Source organism: Musa acuminata, chromosome BXJ3-2, assembly GCF_036884655.1.
Source record: "Musa acuminata AAA Group cultivar baxijiao chromosome BXJ3-2, Cavendish_Baxijiao_AAA, whole genome shotgun sequence".
NCBI classification, from domain to species: domain Eukaryota; kingdom Viridiplantae; phylum Streptophyta; class Magnoliopsida; order Zingiberales; family Musaceae; genus Musa; species Musa acuminata.
This window is the reverse complement of record NC_088350.1, coordinates 31,725,945-31,748,432: the sequence shown is the minus strand read 5'-3', so window position 1 is coordinate 31,748,432 and position 22,488 is coordinate 31,725,945. Positions and strand designations below refer to the sequence as shown.

General features: G+C 37.8%; 2 protein-coding genes, 4 non-coding genes and 1 pseudogene across 6 annotated transcripts; all 7 read left to right on the top strand.

Annotated features, from left to right (window-relative positions):
- The first annotated feature begins 2,576 nt into the window (after positions 1–2,576).
- LOC135583997 (F-box protein At5g46170-like) lies at positions 2,577–4,911 on the top strand. The gene is made up of 2 exons (XM_065138295.1): positions 2,577–4,131; positions 4,596–4,911. The coding sequence occupies exon 1, from the start codon at positions 2,904–2,906 to the stop codon at positions 4,116–4,118; it is 1,215 nt and encodes a 404-aa protein (XP_064994367.1). The 5' UTR covers positions 2,577–2,903; the 3' UTR covers positions 4,119–4,131; positions 4,596–4,911.
- A 1,642-nt stretch (positions 4,912–6,553) lies between these two features.
- Positions 6,554–6,643, top strand: LOC135632183 (small nucleolar RNA U31b). Its single transcript, XR_010494638.1, has one exon. It is a non-coding gene; the product is annotated as a small nucleolar RNA U31b (small nucleolar RNA).
- Positions 6,644–6,720: 77 nt separating this feature from the next.
- On the top strand, positions 6,721–6,808 carry LOC135632167 (small nucleolar RNA Z195/SNORD33/SNORD32 family). Its single transcript, XR_010494624.1, has one exon. It is a non-coding gene; the product is annotated as a small nucleolar RNA Z195/SNORD33/SNORD32 family (small nucleolar RNA).
- A 104-nt stretch (positions 6,809–6,912) lies between these two features.
- LOC135632168 (small nucleolar RNA Z196/R39/R59 family) lies at positions 6,913–6,997 on the top strand. The gene has a single exon (XR_010494625.1). It is a non-coding gene; the product is annotated as a small nucleolar RNA Z196/R39/R59 family (small nucleolar RNA).
- Positions 6,998–7,033: 36 nt separating this feature from the next.
- On the top strand, positions 7,034–7,176 carry LOC135632178 (small nucleolar RNA F1/F2/snoR5a). Its single transcript, XR_010494633.1, has one exon. It is a non-coding gene; the product is annotated as a small nucleolar RNA F1/F2/snoR5a (small nucleolar RNA).
- A 7,053-nt stretch (positions 7,177–14,229) lies between these two features.
- On the top strand, positions 14,230–15,556 carry LOC135631605 (oxygen-evolving enhancer protein 2, chloroplastic-like; annotated as a pseudogene).
- Positions 15,557–15,705: 149 nt separating this feature from the next.
- On the top strand, positions 15,706–21,065 carry LOC135632089 (actin-depolymerizing factor 11-like). Its single transcript, XM_065140472.1, has 3 exons — positions 15,706–15,909; positions 18,963–19,228; positions 20,674–21,065. Exons 1-3 carry the CDS (start codon positions 15,889–15,891, stop codon positions 20,822–20,824), a joined length of 438 nt encoding a protein of 145 aa, XP_064996544.1. The 5' UTR covers positions 15,706–15,888; the 3' UTR covers positions 20,825–21,065.
- The last annotated feature ends 1,423 nt before the right edge of the window (positions 21,066–22,488 follow it).

Below are 22,488 nucleotides of genomic sequence, written 5' to 3'. Positions count from 1 at the left end.
TTTCTTTTCATATTATTCGTTTGACAAATTTGTTTGAAATAACATGACAATAAATATCATGGTACACTTAGCTGGATTCAAATCAAAATCGGAGTAAGTGAGGAGCCATTGTCAATGTCTCAGTCCATCCGTATCAGTTGACTCTTGTCCATTTAGAGAGTTGACAAATAGATATGGTGCACGTTACGTAGAGGGTCATTGTTAGCCTCTGAATTAAAATTAATATTATAAATTAGAGATTCATTAGGAAAAATATAAGGGATACTTCGGACTCGTGCAATGTAATAGCCTTGGGGGGAGGAGGTATACTTGGGACTCGTGCAATGTAATTGTTGGTGTTACAATTTCCTAATAAACTATGAACTATAATATTTTTTAAGAAATTTTCTAATAAATAAACCAAGTGTTTTGGTTAACTTTTGTTTTTTTGTTTTTCATAAATCCATAAAACTTACCTAGCCGTGACCGAGGTGTCAGCATGGCTTGGTCAGATTGTCGATATTTAGGGTCGTCTCGACGATTAGACCTTCATAGGGTCAGGTTGAGCTCGGTGTTGGCTTCGGACGTAGCTCTCTAGCGGGCCCACTATATACTTCATCATCGCTAGGCTCTTACACACATGCCTAGGTCGAGAGGGGAGGGGTTTCCCGACTTGACCTCTCTAAAGATTAAATCGGTATCGAGTGGATTTCTGTCGAAGGATCATCCCCCCTCATATATTGGTCAAGGGGGCTTTTATGCTTGCGCCCGAGGGTCGATCATACATGATCTACCTGCAGTGATCGACTTCTTAGGTGGCTACATTCATACCTTTGGATGGTCGTTAACTGGTTTATGCGGGATAGCACCACACGGCGTCGTTCTTAGCTTTTCGGAGTGGCCTCCGATGGTATAGCGCCTTCTCGTGCGACTCCGATAGCACGAGAGGGTGTGGCTATCGTTTCGAGTTTGAGGTGGCATGTCTGACATAGCACTTCGTTTAGATCTCGAGGTTCCACATTTGCATTGACATATTTACTAACTACGTCTTAAGGGATAATATCAAAATATGCCCTATCAACTTGTATCTATTAGTTCCTCAAATTAAATCCTGATTGGAATATTTGAGCATATTAATTTTTTAAGATATTTTTATTTCAACAATCATTTTATATAGAACTAAAGTAATATACACATAATGTTATTATCTTCACATCATTCCTTAAGTTATAAGTCAACTTGACTGGACCTAAAGGTACAAGGACTTGATGCTAAGTTGATTATAGAGGTATAAGAAAAATAATTCGAAATAGTATTTCCGAGCTTTAACATGAATCATAGAAATTAAAATAAATATATTAAAATAAAACAATTTGAATGATTGATATTTTACTTAGAAAAAACCCCTACTACTAATTTTTACCCAATGATATCTCCCTAATTGGTTTTTATTTGGGGGTGCTCCTTTTACGTCAATCTAATGTGAATATTCTCCACTAATCACCTCAATCATTGTCGTCTTTATCATCTCCGTCCCTTATCCCCTTCTTTCCTCCTCATTTTTTTATCATTGAGCTTTCTTGTATTACATCACTTGGATCACGAGTTTACAATGATATCATTAATGACAATAATGTTAACATAGCCCGATAAAAATATAAGACGGGGATGAACCCAACTTAGTGAGTCGTTGTGTTAGCTATGCCACCCTCATCATGTGGGGTGTTAATAGACAATCCGCAGAGGATCTCATCGGAGATCACCTTCTAAAGGTTATAGTAGAGCTCAATGATAAAAAGGGCGAAGGGAGGAGGTGATGGACGATAGAGAATGACATACAACGAGAGAAAAGGAGGGAGGAGAAAGAAAAAGTGGAAGGGAAGAGGTGGTGGAGATAACGAGTGACGTTACTCATAGTAGTAAAGGCATTGGCAATCGAGGCAACTACCAGAGGGTATTTTTATTTAAGTAATAAAAAATAAGTGTATCTACATTATAAAATGCTCTTGAAAGCATTTTTTGCTTAGATTAAAAGTCCAATAGTATAAGCATTTTTAGCTAAAATGCCCTTGAAAGATTATTATAAAATAAAAAATTTATTATTCATAATCCCTTTTTTGCTATTGATAACCTTTATTATTAACTATCATTATAAATAATAAAAATATTATTTTACTACTATAACCCAAGTATTATTGATTTATTTTTTTCAAAACCCTATACTCCCTATCGTCATCGATAATTATACTCTCAATCGACATCAATATTTCTATTCATCGTCGCTCGCCCTTCGGCCCCCCTTTTTTCTACTCTTCGTTCCCTCGATATTATCCTTTGAAAAAAAATTTAAAAATAAAAATAAAAATTATAAATAATGAAGAAAGAAATTTATAAATAATTATAAAGAAATAGAAGTTAAAAAATTAAAAAAATAAATATTCTAAAAATTTGAATAAATAAATATGTAATCGAACGAATAGAGAAAGCAAAGAGAACTTCTCATCTCCTCTCCTTTCACGTCCCTTTCCCTTAAAACACTATTATATATTAATATAACATATTAAAATACAAAATAAATCTTATACAAAATGAAGTTTGGTTTTAGGGTTTGTTACTCTGCCTCGCATCCGTCTTCCCTCTCTCTCGTCTCGACCGGCATTGGGCGAAGGCCTCTCTTCTCTTCACCACTCGTCCTCTGTTTCTCCACCGTACCTTAAATTTCGTGTCGCTAATCCTCCCATTTCCTTCGGTTAGGGTTAGATTTAGGATCAGGGGGGCTTCGGAGGACGGGTTTCTCTCCTCTCCTCTCCATTTCCATCCGATTCCTAAAAATGGCGCCTTTTTAGGTGCGGGGGTTGGGGATCCCATTTCCAGCAATCGCATTTACGGCTTCGATCTCTCTCGATCATAAGGGTTCCGATCCGATGTCGCCGCCATTCGGCGGCGCAGCTGCCGATCCCGCCGGATCGCGGTCGTGGCTCCGTGATCCGGCGGTGGAGGAAGAGGAGGAGGAGGAGGTTGCAGCGGAGGGGATCGACTTCTTCGACCAACTGCCGGACTCCCTGGTGCTCGCCGTGTTCAACTTGATCGGCGACGTCAAGGATCTGGGGCGGTGCTGCGTCGTCTCCCGCCGCTTCCACGACCTCGTCCCCCTCGTCGACTCCGTCCTCGTCCGCGTGGACTGCGTCATTTCCGACGGCCCCTCGCCGTCCTCTCCCGGCGGGGACAAGGCCCGCGGCGTCTTCTCTCACCTCGCCCGCGTGGTTCTCGGTGGTCTCGTGAAGCCCTTGCAGGCCCTCGGTCAGATACTGGGCCCATCTTCGGCCGTCACCTCCAGCCGGAGGTATTCGCCCTCTTCCTCCTCGTCTGAGGTCTCCCACCACTCACCGGCCGAGGTCCTGAAGAACTTTAAGGAGATCCGCCGCCTCCGAATCGAGCTCCCCGCCGGTGAGCTCGGGGTCGACGATGGCATCCTCTTGAAGTGGAAGGCTGAGTTCGGGTCGTCACTCGACAGCTGCGTCATTCTCGGTGCAGCCTCCGTCATCCCGTCGTCTTCGGTCTCACCGACCAAACCTTCGAGCCTCGACCCCAAACCTTGCTTCCAGGACGCTTGTGGAGATGATGACAGCGGGGTCATCCCGGAATCGTTCTACACCAACGGCAACTTGAAGCTCAGGGTGTTCTGGACGATCAGCTCCCTGATTGCTGCATCAGCGAGGCATTACCTCCTCCAGCCGATCATCGCCGATCACGAGACTCTGGAGAGCTTAGAGCTCACCGACGTGGATGGGCAGGGAGTGCTGACAATGAATCACGAGCAGCTGCAGGAGTTCCGGGTGAAGCCAGTGTCCGCTTCAGGGAGCTCACAGAGAACCCTAGTGCCAGCTCTCAGCATCCGGCTATGGTATGCACCCCATCTGGAGCTTCCTGGTGGGGTGGTACTGAAGGGAGCGACACTGGTGGCTGTCCGGCCAAGCGAGGAAAAGGATAGGGACGCTGCCATTGTTGGGGGTTGTGGTGGTCCTGTTGGGTCCTCGGACAGGTGCTGGATCTCAAATGCCTTTGAAGAGCCATACAGGTCGGCAGCCAGGATGCTTGTGAAGAGGAGGACTTACAGCCTCGAGATGAATTCATTCTGAAATCTAAGAAGAGGTGCTGTGAAGTATACCTTGTGAAACTTCAGATATTGTTTGGTTATCATGCTCATTCTGAGGATTTAACCTTTTCGACTAGTTGCATTTTTGTTTATGTAAGTGTAAGAATTGGGTGCAAGCTAGGGTTCCAAATTAAAATTATGTTGTTGTTACCAAAAGTTCTCAACAAAACTTAAATACGGTATTGTTTTTGTGTTTGTTAGCAGCAAAGGCTTGCTGCCACATCTTTAGGTTTTCTTAATGCTTATAGTACAACGGTTAATCGACTATCTACCCTGTATAAGTAATTGTGTCTGGTTCTAAGTAATTATTTACCGTATATGTCATGTTCAGAAGAGCTATGCTATTTTGTAGTATTAGGGCTTTATGTTAGCAATCTTAATTCTGTGTATATTTTATCTCTTAGATTTCACATTATAGATTTATTTGCATAAGTGACTGATGTACTTGTAAAACTTTCAGGCTCTATGTCGAGTTTTGGTGAACTGGAAGAGTAAGACATTGTCTTGAGAACCAGATGAGAACTTGTCGACTCTTCCACTCCATCGTTATGGTAACTCATCTCGAGCAATGCACTCATGATACTGCTGCTAATGGTGAACTGCACTGTCATCTGCAAATGTGTATGTAACATGCTTGTTGTTATTGAGCTCTATCCATAAGAATATGTACTATCACTGCTGTTAACCTCGCTGTCTCCTAGCATGTTGATATTGTAGTCTTTCGATAGGCGAACACTGTCTTTGATGAATGAATATGTTTTAACTTGTAGCGCTCATCATGATCCACATTCCGTTTCTTCTACAAGTTACAAGTCATTCTTCCAAATCTGCACTTTATCTTGAGGATCCCATTTCCATTTTTTTGCATGGACGTTTTTTAGGTGTCAATCTCTCAGGTCATAGCAACCAGTATTTACTAAGCAAGTTTGATAGATCTCAATGCTGCACATGTTGATGATGTCTCCATGGCGACCATCCAAGTATACTCTGCTTGCATGTTTGTAACAAAGAATCTGTTTTAAGACATTTCTTGACATAAAACATAAGGATTCTTTTACTTCTCCTTTTTGTGTGGGACTGTTTAAGAAGCCCAGATGGCAGATTGGTGGTGTGACGGTACTGTATATTGTTATATTCGTTAATAATTAGATTTGTATATAGCGTGTGATGTTTTCTGTCCTAATGATTGGTTTGAAATTGTAGCTTCTGCCAGTGTTAACCTTCATGGATCAGCATGAGAATCTTGGTTTGAAATTGCAGCTTCGGCCAGAGAGATAAAAATCATTGATCGGTGTGGAATCTTGACTTGGATGTCTCTTGCTTCGCTTATCACAGATCATTATGCATGTATAGTGGTTGCAAGCATGAGCTTTGTCGAATGAATCATTAGGTCTTTTTTGTATGTTCTATGTAAGTGTAAAATGAATTGCATAGTATCTAGGACGGATTTGGATTCAGATTTCTAGATTTAGATATTGATTAAGTTTTAGATTTAAAAGAGAAATTATATATGTTTATCCATTCATGGATTCAGAATCTTAGATCATCGGAATCTATATTTAGAGGATGGATTTTAGTAGTGCAGTAGGGATGTTTGTTTTAGCAATTGGGATTGCGTAGATGAATATTCATTGTTGGGAACCTTTTATGTTGGTTCGCCTTTTTTAGATTTGGATTACAGTTATATTGGCAGATCCAATGATGCAATGAATTAATTCTAATCCTCATAAATAGTAATTATAAACTTTATTATCTGTATTAAGGTTTCATAAAATAGTTTATTTAAGAGTTCTTATGTGTTTTTTGAATTAAAATTTAAAATATTTTGATATATTTTAAGATAAAGGATGATAAGTCTTACTTTTTTTTACTAGGAATGTCAGGTTATATAAAGATCAAAAGGATGTTTTGATCTTTTTTATAAATGGAAGAAAAATATATAAATGATCGGAACGTTAAGAAAAAAATCCAAAACCTTGAGTTTTTTTTTTCGTTAGGAATGTTCAAAAACTTAAAGATAATTTGGAACATACGTGCCAGATTGATACATAACACTGAACTTTGTGCTTTAGATTCAATCAATTTCTTGAATTACAATTACAAGTCTATTGTTAGGATCCGGATCAGCATCCGCAATCGAACCCGCTCAACCGGCATCCCGTTATATCGCTGATAACGGAGAGAAGACCGCGTTACACAGCCGTTTCTCACGGACCCGTTTCACGAGCCCTCGTGAGCCGCAAGGTCCTGAAACCCTAATCTCCCTCTTTAAAACCCCGCCGCTTCCCACCCTGGACCGATAGCCTCAACCCGCCTCAGATTTCGTCTCCTCCTCCTCCTCTTCTTCTTCTCTGATTGTTCGTCTTATCTTCGGTTTCTTTTCTCTTTTTTCTTGAGCGGCAGAATTGAATTCTGTAGGAGCGTGATGATAGGTTTATGTCGCCCCAGTCTTACGATCCGTTTTGTTTTCCGAAACGGATGATGGTGATCGACATTTTCATCTGATTCCTTCCTCAGATCTCTCTATCCGTCCTTAAAAATTTTAATCTTTTTCGCTTTTGGTTTTTTGTTATTTTATATTAAACGGGAGAATTGATGATGCCAAATCCATAGTTTCTTTCTGCACTCCAGATGATGAATCATCACAATACATGCACTACCATCTGATCTCCCTACTTAATGATGATGTTTCATTCATTTTACTTCCTAGGTATTTGAATTTTTTTAGAAAGATTACGTTTTTCCGTGCGAAATTGGAGGAAGTGATGAACTTGATTTGCAGTCGGTGATGAAGTTGCAATGAAGTGCTGAGTTTTCTGTGATTAACTCACCAAATATCACCATCTTTCGGCTGAGACTGCGAGTTTTTTTCAAGTTGGAATGATCGTTCGATGTTTTATATGCCATTGGTATCTGATGCTCAGTCTTGATGTCGGTGGCTGGGCATCTCGTTAGAATGGCAGAGAGGGAAGAACAGGTCTTGCGACACTGGTTGCTCTACTTCTAGTGAGCTTCCTGTTACTTGTACCCTGCTTACATACCACGTTCGTCTTTTATGCTTTGCTGTAACTATTTGAGCGTTCTTATTTTGTTTTATGTATTGCTGGCTATTTCTGCATTTTAAGTTGTAGCATGTGTTGTGCTCAATATTTTTTCTTAATTTTTTTTTATGGTGATTATATATTTACCGAGATGCTGTCTTGTTGCTTCTGCGAATCAAGTGCCGTTGGCATTTATGAATTGTATATTTGGATGGTGGGCGTCCATATTACATCCTAACTTTATCAAAGAATTTCCAAAGGGAAAACCAGATGTTTTGTTATATAACATATAGCTCGGTAATTGTTAAGTGGCACAATGGTCGGTGTTGATCTTTAATGCCACTACCAGATGGGTGTATCAATTGTTGTTGATTTGCCATTATATTTTTAGTAGCATGTGCCTTTTGCTTTGTAATCATTTTATGTCTGTGATTCGTGGTCTGTCTTCCATTGTGAATCATGATTCTTCTATGGCGTCATACATTTTTGGAGCTATGTTTTGTAAAATGCTTAAAAACAATGAAATCTGAATACAGCATAATAATATAGTGTTTGACATTATTTTGTCTTCAATTTTTAGAGTATGAGTTGTGACTTTCTGAAGTTTGAAAAGCGAGTTGTTTGTTTAACTTGTAATTAATTTTAATCGAACAACGCATGAAATGAATTAGATCGTTTTAAGATATGAATCATGTGTGGATGAGTGTACTGAGTCCAATTTGGGCTATAGATTTATTGAAAAGGGGCAATCTTGTGTGACAGAAAAGTCCATTCTGAAGATGGCTTTACAAATAAAAATCTGGAATTTATAAACAAGATATGGAGGGATTTAACATTAAGTGTATGTGTGGGAAGTTTATATATCATTTGGAGAATTGTTTATACAATTGATCATAGGTAATAAGGCAAGCATGGAGTTTAATATTCCATGGGCACAACTCTTGCTTGTACTGACTGCTGTGTTGACTAGATTACAAAGTAAATTACTGGTGACAACCTCAAGAGGTATAGGCATAAATGTTTCCTCATGATGTACAACAGTGGTAAGATTGCAACTCTGTTTTCTCATATGTTGTACGCTATGGTAATGGGGCAAGTGGCAAGGGTCAACTCCTGTGTTGCTTCATGTCAATTGTTCAGAATCTATTGTAAATGAGCTTCGGCAAGTAGGGTTGTATTACATGTTATTGAATCACATGCTTACAGGAACTTCCATCATGCAATATAGACTTAATTTCTAATTAAGATGATGTTTTGTGGTAATGTAGATGATACGAACACTCACCTTACACTCACCTTTTAATTTCTTTTCACAACCGTTATTTAGAACTTGAGGCACATTCAATGGATTGTTAATAGCTTCTTGCTCGTATGATCGGGCATGTAATTCTTGTTCTTGATGATCAAGTTATGGAAGATCTGACTGCAGGAGTCTTGAATGCTTAATGAGGCGACTCAGCAAAAGCTACAGGGCATGGCATCCGAATCAGAGACAACAGCAATAATGCAGGCGTCTCCATGTACTGTGGTTTGCTTTGACATGGTGGTGGTGTTATTAGATGCCTGATGCTAAAAGTCATTTTGACGTGATTTAGTAAAAATGGGATTTGAAAAATCGATATTGGTACGGATAATCATGTATAGCGACATGTAATCAATGAGATAATTCTAATGAGGGTAATTATAGATTAAGTTTGTAGTTAGTGGTTATGAAAGTGAAATATATATGTTTATTTTTCTTAATAATGTTAGTTTTATCGATCAAAATATGAAATTAGAGGTAAAAATATAATTTTAATGTTTGATGATTGATGATGTTGGTGGTAGTGGATGTTGGTATCAATGATGATATAGTTGTTTATGATAAGATTTTTTCTTATCGGGATGCCACTAGCTTTCATGATAAGCGATTTGTAGAGTTACTTTGTATGTGTCTTGTAAATGGTGGTGGTCCTCGTGACAAGGAATGAATAAGATAATTCTAATGAGAGGGGTAATTATAGATTAATTTTATAGTTAGTTATTTAATATTTTTATATTTTTTAGAGTTAATTATATTTATCTTATCAAAGTGAAACATTCATATTTATTAATCCCTAACGATGTTAATTTTATTGATGAAAATATAAAAACAAATTATAAAAATATAATTTTAATGTTCGATGACAGACGATGGTGGTGCATGCTAATGCCAATGTTGATGTGACGATGATAATATTTGCTCTCATTGCAATGCTTTTTAAGAAGTGTTTCATCGATCACCCTACGTTTCTTTGCATGTATGTCGATGAAGGTGCAGTTGTCAAGTGATAATTTTGTCAATGTAGATGTAAATAGTGGTGGTGGTCATTGTAATGCCTACTATGAAGATGGTGGTCATCTTGTCGTTGATTTGTTGGGTGGATCTCAGTCTTGACTCGAAGTTGGGGTTGTTGGAGCTTTTGTTATGTCAGTTCTTGCACCACATTTCATTGAGTGATCCTTTTTGTTCAACATTTGTGTTGATGTAGATGCAAGACGGTAAAAGGGTTACTCAACGAGAGGTGGTGTTGGAACTTAGGCGGTAGGAGTTTGGTGACTTTAGCTTTGGGTTGAGGTTGAGATAACCTAATAGGTCTGCGACGAGGTATTCACCATCTTTGTTGTATATGTCGTTGCAACCATCACCATTAGCAGGCAAATACATAGCGATGTGGGGCGGGTAGTAAGCTCCTCGTAGAGGCGGGTGGCATCGTAATGAGAGTCGACCTTATTTTCATCAGAATCAGTCAACTTTATTTTCATCAGAATCAATTAAGTAATTATGTTGGTGTTGGTGTTAGCATTGCTATCACTCGCTACCAATAATGTTTTTTATGTTAAAATTATTATTATTTTTTTATTTTTTCGTTAATAAAATTAACATCGTTAAAATAAATAAATTTAAATAATATTCATAATTTTAAGTATGATGATGTAAATATTTAAAGTGTAGAGATTGAAATGAGGCTAATCTGTAATTAGCTGTCGATAAGACTTAGCAAAGATGATAAAAGTGTTCAGATGGAGATAAATTTACATTAAATTATTTATGAAAAATACTACTTTATAATTGTCTATGAAACTCTTAAATCAACATCAGAACCATTATTCTGTATTTAGCAAATCATTTCTGCCCACGGAGTTTGTAGTTTATGGAGAATTTGCAAGTTCTATAAGCTGTTTACCATTGGATTCAAACAAAGATATCCTCATTGCGATGATTTCTATCCCACTCTAATTCAATACACAACTCATGAATCATCCATCACCATAGCGCACTGGCACTTGAACATGCCTAGTGTGCATCAATAAAAATAAAATTATATGAGATATCTAACTTCATATCGATGTGATTTCTTTAATAAAAAAATTGAAGTTACGAAAAAAAAAAAAAGTATAACAGTAATAATAGTTACATATATTAATCAATAACATCATACAAAGCATGAGTGCACAACAGCTAAGGTGTAGGAAAGTGATAAAGGAACATTGTAAGAAGCACAAGGGAACAAACATGGGATATAGAAACATATGGAGCTATGTTCACATGTTCACCCATACCCTGCAGAGGTGTGTTCCTCATCCATCAACAGTGTAGAATGCAAAGGTGTTCATTTTCCTATTCACTTTATCCAGAACACATGATTTAAGTTCAATAAAGAATTGAACAGGACACACCTCAATTCTGTACACATACTGTAGAGTCAGTATCTCAATAGACACTTGACTTGCTTGAAAGTACTTATTGCAGGAACAAACTTCTTTCATTCACTAATAAGATGCTGAATCCCTGATAGAATACGGGCTATGTAGGACGGGAATAAATTAATGCACTTACATGCAATGCAAGGGATTGTATGAAGAATAGAAGCACTCGAGAATAAGGTGTGCGTATATGATTCAATTTAGCTTCCTTTAAAGCAATCTTATGGCTTTAGTTTAGTCGTTCAGCATGTATAGTTTAGCACTTGACTTCATGTTCATAGGTCAGGCTCTTATGATTTAGCTTTATGTTGTAGCTTCCTGTAAGCTGACATTGTTTTGACTTTTAGCTTTGATCATTTGACTTGGTTTTCATCCATCTCTCTCATCTTCTCATGGTGATCCTCTAAATGTATCTGAATTTTCTGTGTGAAGAATTCGTCAGTCCATAACGCATTTTCCGGGTTCTCGAAAAGACGAAATTAAGAACTCAAAAATGGTTCTGATTTCCAGAAAGATCAGTTTAAGAACTCAAGTGAGAAGTGTTCTTGGATTTCCGAATCGAAGAAAATATTTTCATGCACATGCACCGATATTATGAATTTTCTTTTCTTCTCACATTCAACCTGAATAAGACCATGAATAGATTACAAAACCTAAAAGCAATATACATTGGCCATTGACTATTGGATTCATGTGAAAGAGAAAAATATTTGAGAAATGATAAGGTGTTGAACATCTATGACAGAGAAAGAACAGTATCCCTATCTTTGAATAATCCACAAACATCATTCGCAAGTAACTATAGTTATGTTTACCTGAGAAAGTTAGATCATGGAAGCAAAAGAGCCAGTGGATATTGAATTACATAGAACTTAGTCATTTCAAACAGGCTATTAGCATGATACGAGAAATGTACAGACTACAACTCAACAAGAAATGTAATCATACTTTTATGTATCAGATACGATTACGGTGGACTTCTCAACAAAGATTCAACTTCTCCCTGGGAATGTTGAGAATCCAGAGAAAGAGTCTTCTCAATCTTCATTAAAAATGAAGTATATATGTGCTGCTAATTTGGTGGTGTTGATGAGACGCGCACTTGAAGCTCATACCCTCTCAAAAAAAAATCATGCAATATATGTCCGAACACAAGGAATGGAGAAAGGTTTCTTGAGATGGCATGTAGAAAAATGTGATATGAGCCACCTTTAGAAGATGGCTAAGATCAAAAGCATCACTATATAAACGATATAAAAGAGCAGCAGAAGATTAAACTTTCAGCTTTTGTGCATCAGCAAATAAGAACCCAAAGTGTAGCTGTTGCACATTTGTCTATGTAGTGTTCTTAAGGATGTGTATGTGTATAATGTAACGACACACAGGCATATGAGTGAGGCTGTGTAAGAGATAAGCATGTAACGCTAGATTGCAGTGTAAGCGCAAACCTCCAAGTGAATTCTGCATCATATTTGAGGCGAGAATTAGTCGAGTGAATCATAGAAATGCAAAAGCCATAAAAGATTCAGTCTTCGATGGAGTTTAGCTTTGCGAAACAGCATAGAGAACAAAGATCTCAGAGAGAGAGAGAGAGAGAGAGAGAGGTATGCTTGGCTCCTCACACGCCAGCCGCAGTTGCCAATCCGTGGGTATGATTGGCGTCGATACGAGTGGCATGCAGGGAGCCAGGCACAGTCCATTTCACCTCTTCTTCACGACCTCCTTCGTCTCCGACTTCATCCGACCCTCGTAGCTGTTCTCGAGGAGGGGGAGCAAGATGGCGAAACGAAGCTTACCGTCTGGAAGTACCGTTGCTGCTCCTCGCAGCAGCAAAACCTACCACCTTCCCATCGGATACAGGAGAGGAAACCTACAGCAGGAGCTCACATCCAAGTAAAAGAACCCGAGAACGCTCGTAACTTTAACCTTACCTGTCCACCACCACCACCCACCGCGGTTCAAAAGATAAAGATAAAAAAGAAACCCTAAAATTACCCCTCCTCCTCCTCCTCCTCCTCCTCTGTACCTGCCTAGAGAAACCCTATGTCACTCAGCTGGCCATAGGCGTGCTTCATGTGAGGAAGGTCAGAGATGGATTGTTGGGGTGTCATAGTAGTAGGGTGAGATAGGTATGAGGAAGAATCACTTTTGGGGCTCCTCACCCACATGTACATTCTGCAGAGACAAAGAGGAGTGTGACTGAGGGCAGTCCTTCACTCTCATCTTGCTATGGAGGAAAAAGAAAAATGGAGTTTTGGCTTACTGTGCTGCCATCAGTACTCCTTCGGCCTGAGATTTGTCTGAGAGTGCTTGGATCTAACTGGGATTCTCTGTGCCATCCCTACTCGAGGTTCAGACATCCATCATACTTGTTTTGGTCTCTCACTTTTTTGCTTTGGCCTTTCTAAACTACTCCATTTCTTTTTGGTTCTGTCATGTGGGTTGACTGTAGACATTGTGGCTTTGAATTTAATGCTCTACCCACTTTAGCCTTTGGTAAATTCTCCTAAAATTTACCATTAATTATTTTTTTACAATGAATTTTCAAAAAAAATATTTTGGAAGTGCCTCTGATGTCCAAAATTTTCATACATCATTTTTTCTTATCTAATACCTGAAATATTATTATTTTTCTATCGATCGATTCATAGGACGAATTGGTCCAGTTATAATATTTTTATACTATATTATAATATTTTTATTAATACCAAAAGAATACTATAACACAGTCTAAAAATATATTATATAAATTTTATAAAAATATTATAAAAACATTATATTTATAATATTTTTTATACTATATTACAATATTTAATAATATTAGAAAAATATTATAATATAAATATAAAAAAAAACTATGATATAATTTTTTTACTGCATTATAATATGTTTTTGATATTGCTGTAAACATCTTCTAATATTATAATTTGTTCTGTGGAAAATCTTTTTACTGCATTAAAACAATTTTTGTTCTAATAATATCTTCCATAGAAAACTCTCAAGAAAAAAAAGAGAGGAAAAAATCATCATAAATAAAAAAAAAGAATATGATTGTGGAATGATATTAAATAAATAGGAATCTGGACAGAGGATGAAGATGCATTCCTCAAGATTAAGAAACAGTGCAGCCCAGCCTTCAGTTGCAGACCTTTTTTATGTATTCAATGTTGATGACAATGATCATCTTTGTTTTTACTGCCATGTGAAGGCTTAGTGTAGCATAAATTGACTTCAGATATCAGCTCCTTGTGAACTGGTAAAGTTGTACAACAGAGCATTGAGAAGACTTGAAATTTTCTGATGTGATCTGTGCAGCATGTGAATATGATGTCTGATAGTAACAAAAGGCTCACCAAACAGTACAAATTACCTTCCGATTGGAAGAACCAGTCATCGTTGACAAGCAACCTAAAGATTCTACCGATATATTCGTCTGCATGCTTCCTCCACCACCACCTCCCGGACTCATCGCCCCGCCTCCTGCCATGCATCATGGCCACCCAGATCCTCCCGGACTCGTCGGTGCTGCGGCAATCGGCTCCAAGGTCTCGCCTGCTGATGCCGCCTACGGTGAAGCAGGTAGATCTCTACGTTCAGATTGCATCAGCATGTAAACCGGTGCCATGTTGGTGCAGCTAATGTCCTCGGGAAGCCGAAGACCAACGCGGACTTCCTGCCCTACAACGGCGACGGATTCAAGCTGTTGATCCCCCTCCAAATGGAACGCCAGCGAGAAGGTGCTGAGGTTCGAAGACAACCTCGACTCCAACAGCAACGTCAACTTCATGATCACACACACCCACTTCCAAGAAGTCCATCACCGACTCCGGCAGCCCTGAGGAGTTCTCGTCACAGGTAAACCGGATCCCCGCGCATTGATCCATCTGCTAAAGATTGACTACACAGGGTTGACTATTTGCTCCGAAAACACGCTTACTTAGTTTGACGCTGAAGCGGTGGCGACTGCTAACATCTCGGAGACCTCCACGCCGGCGATCGATGGGAAACAGCACTACTTCGTCTCGGTTTTCACCAGGACGGCATCGGCTCATAGCAGCGTCCGTGTCTGATGGGAAGAAGCTCTACATCTGCAAGGCACAAGCTGCCACAGCAAGTTCCTTCAGCGTTGCGTGAAGAAGACCATGGGATCGAATCCTTCTGGTCGTGAATGAGCCGAGTGATCTTGGAACTCCCGATCCATCTTTAGGATAACATCGTGCTGATTTGAATCGTCTGCTAAGAGAATTGTATGTGATGGATCTCCAAAAAAGACAAAAAAAAAAAAAAATTACATATTTAATCGAAAAAAAGAAAAAAGAAATTACCAACAAAAGAAAATAATTGAATCGACAGATTTTGCTTTAGATTGTTAGAACAAAATACAATAATATTCAAATTCGATTAACATAAATCAATAATTAAAATATATAAATACAAAATTTTATTTTTTTAAACAAGAAAACATCAGATACATGTGATATAATTTGACAAAAATACATTAATATTTTTCTCATCCCAGAAAAACAAAACCATAGGCTTTTGTATATGTCTTTTAATTTGTAATTGTTTTGAAAACATAAGATAAAACGATCATAAATATATTAATGACGTAAACCTCCGACAAACATCCAGCCCGGCCCATTCCAAACAGGAGACGCGATCACAGGAGCGGCAATACCCAACCCTCCACTCCATCCATCGTTGAGCCGCCATCAGACGGTCAAAAAACGACCGTATCTTATCATGCGCGCTTTCCGTGTGCCATCTGGTGGAGTCGCAATCTTTTATCCGAAAATAAGAAAGCGGAAAAATTCCCACAGCCATCATCGTTGGAAAAAGGCGATTCCTTTTTTCTCTCACTTTCGGTGTACGTTAGCTTCCTCTCCACTTCTTTTCCTCTTTGCTTCTCCTCCTCTCCTTCTCTTTTATAGTCGCAACCAAGGGGTTGAAGGATTCGTATGTGAGCCGGTTCTTCGCTCTGTCGAAATGGCTTTCCTCCGATCGTCCGTAAGTTCTTCTTCTCTCCACTTTCTTTTTCTTGATCAAGATCCTTTTCTCTCTCTCTCTTTGTTTCTATTTCTTTTGTCGATTAATAAGATCGGATTTGTTGATCTCCTTATCTTGTGATTAATGTGATGGTCTTGAGGTTCGTTGTTCAATTTAGGGCTATTTCAGGGCATGTGGTTTTTGATCGGAGCCGTTTATGAATCTTGATTGCTTTCTTTACGTGTTAATTCGTTTTTATTTAGTTTTTTTTAAGCGATCTTTGTTTGCGTTTTCGATCAAGTGAGTTCTTGGGGTCGATCGGGTTTTGCAAGCAGCCGGGTTCGTAGAAAACGAATCCATGTCGCCGTTTACGGTGTTATAGGCCTTCCATGATGTTATTTGCCTTGTTGATGGAATTTTCTTTATGGATTCAAGTAAATATACGCAGTCCTTTCTATGTTTTTCTCTTCCTGGATTCTTTGGTTTTTCTGTCTACTGGTTGATGCCGATTTAGTTGTACTGTTGCCCCAGTTTCTGGAGTCCTTGAAAAGTGGTGTGAGGAACATCACTTGACGGTATAGCTGCGTCATCATGCATTCCTTTGTCATTCTGCTACAGTTAATATTTCAGAATGCTTGCGTGGCTGCGTTAATGTGTTTCTCATTGCATGTTAACCTGATATCACTGCCCGAATTAGCTATTTTCTTTATGGTGCCTGCTTAGTTTGTCATCCTTTAAAAGGGGTCCATTTAAGTGATTTGTCTCTTGCCATGCATTGTCTTGGGGTGAATGATAATACACTAGATGCTTCTCTCCAATTTAATAAATATTTTCTTAAATTATAAGCATGCCTACTTCAGTCCTCTTTTGCTGAATAATACAGCTGACCATCTAAAGAATTTTACTGGGCAAATTTAGATTGCTAGCATTAGTTATACCCTTTATTTTCTAGCTCTTTTCTTCAAAAGTTAATATTTATATGTTGTACAATTCATCCTTGTGTTAGGATCATCGACTAAAAAATATGAACAAGAGGGGAGTTGGGCTTTAATTTAATTTTCTTATAGAACTTGAGCCAAATTTGATTTTTGAGGCATTGAAATGGAATTAAATCAATCAGATAGACAAATTGAAATTAGCCATTATTTTGAATGTTCTTCCAAATAATGCTTTTTCTGCTGCCTCTAATTACTTTTTCCTCCTTTTTTGTGATGCCTTTGATAGTTTCTTATGTATTTTTTTCACTTTATTTTCCAATTATCTTCTTAATCCGCATGAAATTTTACCTTTTTTTTCTTTTTTTAAATTGCATTATTTCTTCTTATTTACATATTCTTCTGAAAAAATAAAAAAGGAAAAATATTCTTTTGTATGATTTTAAACTATATAATGCATTTAATTGTTTCTAAGTTCAATGGAATCTTAGTCTGCTCAATTAATTTTAACAGCAACAGACTCTTCCAGTCTTTCATCAAGGATATTTCTTTCTTCAAAATTAATCCTTGTTGTTTAAGCCTAACAGATCCTCATGAGTTTTCTTTTCTCAGTAAGTGACTTATAGTTCTCTGGAATAGTTTTTCTCATTGTTCACCTTATTGGTCGGTACCGGTGGATTGACTGGCCATCAGTATGGTTCATATCAAACCATATCGATGTATTGACATGTGATACGGTGAGGTGTACTGTCAAACCGTTATGTACCGTCCGTACTAGTTCCTTGACGGATCGGTATATACCACCCAACTGGGTGGTATGTCATGACCATTGTCTTATGAATTAATTTTGTAGTTTGCTCATTAGACCAAGCCACTTTGGCTATCATGTATCTGTTAAAGTAGTCTCGAGATTTTTGCCTTTGATCATTGCATTTTGGATGCCCTTGATTGCCTCATAGAAGTTTACACTTTTAGGACTTGCATGTTTCTTAATTTTATTGAGATTGTTTACAGAGCAATGAAGTGCTCTTGATAAGACACCCTGATGTGGCAAATAAAGTGCTGTCAATAAGACACCGCTATACAGGGCATAGGATTGCATAAGACAATAAGAGCACAAGTTCCCCAACAAAATCCTCTATTCCCTCTTTATTGGTTTGTTATGCCTTCTATAATAAGATTTTTCTCATATACAACGAGTAATGGCACTTCTTTCCTTTACATGATTTATTTGAAGTCTTAAAGTCCTCTTTGTTATTCTTCAGCATAATATCCTCTTTTGGACACCTTAATCTAAGACAGTTATGTCAATGATTCAAGTACTCGAGTGCATGGTCCTGCCAAACGGATTCACTGGTTTTCAACATCCTATAAGCTGAGGATTGTGTGTAAATATCCTCGGTTGATGTAACATAAATAATCTGAAGGGAGATTATCATAGATCTGTTAAGAGTTTATATTTACAGATTCTGCTTCTGGAAACAGATTCTGTTGCATTGGGCATCCTCCTACTAAACACCTCAATTTGTTAATGTTCTGTTGATGACTAAGGCATGACAATCTGTTTTAGCATTATGTAAATGCCATTTCATTGAAGCCATGATTCCCTTAAATGGGACTCATTGATCTTTGTTACAATCCACAAACTCAACCTACTGAGCAGTAGGTTAATGTGGCATCATAAATCTTGGGCAATTCAATTTTATGTATGGAAACCTCGATGTATTTTGCATGCATTTGCCTTTGCTTATTTAGATGAATTTGACATTGAAGCCATTTTTTATTATTTTATTATTATTTATTTGATGCTACTGAATTGAATAGTTTGGAAATTGGAACACTGATGTATATTAAAAGTATAGGGCTCCTATCTAACTTACCCTCCTGCCCTGGCTGCCATGATTCAGGGCCCTGTAACACTCCTACAAAAAACACTGTCAGAGTTATTTTCTCATGGGTCAATGTAAAAAAGACCTTTATCTCTTGTTTGAGTGGACTATTTTTTTGATCGAACATGACTTTAGTTATTTAACATATTTTATATTGTTTATATTTTGTTGAAGTTTAGACATTATGCTTATTAGAACAATTTGAAGAACCACATTGTCATGTTTGACTTTTATCACCAATTGTTTTCAGTCAAATGCATCTTCTGGGATGGGTGTTGCTGAGGATTGCAGGGACATCTTCCTGGAGCTTCAAAGAAAGAAGACACATCGATATGTGATTTTCAAAATTGATGAGAAACAAAAGCAGGTTATTGTGGAGAAGACTGGAGGTGCAACTGAAAGCTATGATGATTTCTTGGCATCTCTGCCTGAGAATGATTGTCGTTATGCCGTCTATGATTTCGACTTTGTAACTGAAGAGAATTGTCAAAAGAGCAAGATCTTTTTCATAGCCTGGTGAGATTCTTGATGCTAGAAATTTCTCTCTTCTATTCTGCTGCTAATATGGTGAGACATTCTTTGAGATATATATACATTTTTAATCTGACTAAACCTAGTATTGCCAAAATAGACACGCACTACCAGGTGTTTCTTTTTTTTTTCCAAAAGAAAAAGATAGTCTATTTAAGGTGCTACTAGGTGTTTTTTGCTGGCAGCTGCAGAAGGCATGACCTGCTTTTATTTCTTAAATTTTTTCATTGTTTTAACTTTGTGAAATTATTTACAAAATAAGTGGGCTTTAGTAGTGATAATTTTTCTCCCCTCGACTTTGTGAAGTTATGATGCCCATCAATTGAATATGGGGATCTTTAGCAGGTGCTGAGATCGTGGTAGACTTGAAAATTGTGAAACCAAGCTACCATAACAATGAGTACAGAGTTTTATTGTTATTGTAGTTGTTACCTGCAGCCTCTGAAAATTCATTTAAACCTTGCGAACTGGATGGTTCCCTAATTTGTCTTTGATGTCGTGTGCATGTACAAGTTAGATAACTATAGGCTGTTTGAGGTCCCTGAAGCAGATGTGTGTTCGGAGATCCAGTTATCTTTCGTAATGTCCTTGAAGGGGGATCAGAATGCAAGTTCTTTTTTGGCAAACGATTATGCCTGAACCTATTTAATTTAGTCGCTTCAGATTGTCAGTCTTGATAATTTGATTGTTTTTTGTCGACGAAACTGAAAACTGCATGACACCTTCAAGACAGCTTTTTCAAGGTAAATAAAGATACACAAATTTTTAATAGCTCTAACCCTATATTATCGTACATAGTTTTTACAGAACTGATCAGTAAAAGCAGAAGTCTCAGTTATATATCTGATAAAGTAGTCTACTGGAAATAATTAATAACTTTTCATAAAAAAATTATATTATTTTTTGTTAGGTTACATTTAGTCTTGAGATTTTCTATTCATCAATCACCAAAACTTTAAAAGGTTTCATATGATAGATTCTCTTCGCTTGCTTTAACTCGAAGCTAGGCTTTCCTTTCATGTAATTTGATCTTTGTTTGCTCATCCCAGCTGCAGGCTTTCCTTGCAAATGTAATTAGCACAACAAACTATTATAGGTCTTGAACAAATGGAAATTATAATATTTTTTATGCCTTTTGCCACCACTGGGAAAAAATGTTCTGACAAATTGAAGTATTCTCCATTTTGTTTTAAGCATCTGTGTATGTGAAGTATCATTTCTGGTGCTTGGTAGGTTGCATTACTCTTTCATCTTTTTTACTGGTGATTTGTTGATTTCTCAATCTGTTGCTTCTTTTGTATGAAACTGGAGTACTTTTATGTTGGGTTGGATACCTGCATCTTTAGATGTTGTCTTCCACTTCTATACATATTACACATCAATTCAAGGTTATAATCATTGTTTTTTTCTCATGTTGCTTCTGCCATCAGGTCTCCTTCTATATCCCGAATCCGAGCTAAGATGCTGTATGCCACCTCCAAGGATAGATTCAGGAGAGAGATGGATGGAGTTCACTATGAGATTCAGGCAACTGATCCCTCAGAGGTGGACCTTGAGATCCTGAGAGACCGGGCACATTAATTTAGAGATATTTTGGGATCATGAATTTGCCATCAGACGTTGAATTAGCTTTTTATGCCCTCTGGATAATTGTGTTTGAGAGCTTGAGACTCTAATACTATAAGTGATTGGGTTATGCTGCTGAACATTTCTGAATATATAAATCAAGTGTTGTCGGAAAGTGGTATCTTTAAGTGGTTCATCCAAACTTGTATCGAAAGTAATATTTCCAATATCACAGAAATTGTCTGGTCACTGTTAATTTGTGTTGTTTATATTCTTGATTCTGTGCCAGAGGCTTGCCAATTTAAATACTTTTAATTATGAGAAAATACTATCAAAGAGTGCCTCAGGAAGTTCATGTCTTTTAGTTTTCTAGGAAAAAATATATATCTAAAAAAAATCAAACAAATGCTTTGTATGGTGGGCTTTTTTTTTAAAGCATAATTCGAGTCAAAACTTTTAATCTTGTTGATTAAGTCTTGTAGTTAGTATTTCAACTTTACAAATAACAATAGAGGTCGTTTCTTTTTTTATATTTTATGTGACAGTTTTTTTCTCCATCAAAATTTTTATCCGTAAGATGATGTTGAGTCGATGGATCATCGAACGCAAACCTCAAACGAAACATTTTAGATAATTCTTATTGGTTCATTAAGCCAGCAAGTTAGTGATTTTTTATATTTTTTTTATTTAAAGAAGGAAGAATTTCCTATTGGCAATTGGCATGGTGATCCTTTTGATTCATTTTCCACAGGCTTGGGATCTGCACAAGAACAAGTGCGAATCAGAGATGTTGGACCCAGCGTTGTCATGGCTTGATGAAGGCCAGCCCGCCCGTCCGATCGATGTGGCCTCAGCACTGCTCCGACCATCGATGTCGCGGGTGGTGGCCACGCTGACATGGGATGTTGAGGTGAGCAGATTAATGTCGATGATCTGAGCAGCATCCTACCCGAGAACGCCAAGTTTAACACGGCATCGAGCACTTGAATGGTGAGCATCGCTTGTATCTGCGAGACCAATTCCGGCGGCCGCGGAGGATGCGCACCGTTGCTCGGCAAGCATTTCAGAACGCCTCCTACTACCGACTAACAATTCAGACACACACAGTGATTGTGCACAGAAGGTAGGATTGTGATACAACAATCTTGCCAAATATTAGTTCGACGATATCTGCATCTTGAAATTTGTCAATGATCATCGACATCTTCTGCTACTGCAAAGCTCGCTCCTCTTTGTTCAAGAGAAACGTTCTAGTAGTTCATTGAATAGTATTCTTTTTTTTTTTTTTTGAATGACGATAACGATGAGATCCAAATAAAGTTTTTTCTGATAATTCATGAAAATCTATCTGGTAAGATAGTCAATACTTTTTGCAACAGATAATATAATGATAGTGTCAATATGGTCAATCGATGAGTTAGCCCAATTAATTCATTGTCAGAGGTTCATGGACCAACGTAGAAGGTCCATTTGAGAGATGGTTCGCTGGGGATGATTTAACCTTAAAACGACGAGGTTGGGTAGAGAAATGAAGATCTTCCTTATTACGGAATCATCTCGTCATTTTCTAGTTACGGGGTATCCTCCTAGTTGTCGATCGTTCTGCACAGCAGGTAAATGTTAAGATGTTCCAACTCAATCTCTTCAATGCTTAAGTCAGCGAAAAACAAAGAGGGAGA

Coding starts and splice junctions, on each gene's coding strand:
- LOC135583997 (XM_065138295.1), top strand. CDS start 2,904: ATGTCGCCGCCATTCGGCGGCGCAGCTGCCGATCCCGCCGGATCGCGG.
- LOC135632089 (XM_065140472.1), top strand. CDS start 15,889: ATGGCTTTCCTCCGATCGTCC. Junction 15,910..18,962: donor TGGCTTTCCTCCGATCGTCC/GTAAGTTCTTCT, acceptor AATTGTTTTCAG/TCAAATGCATCTTCTGGGAT. Junction 19,229..20,673: donor AAGATCTTTTTCATAGCCTG/GTGAGATTCTTG, acceptor TTCTGCCATCAG/GTCTCCTTCTATATCCCGAA.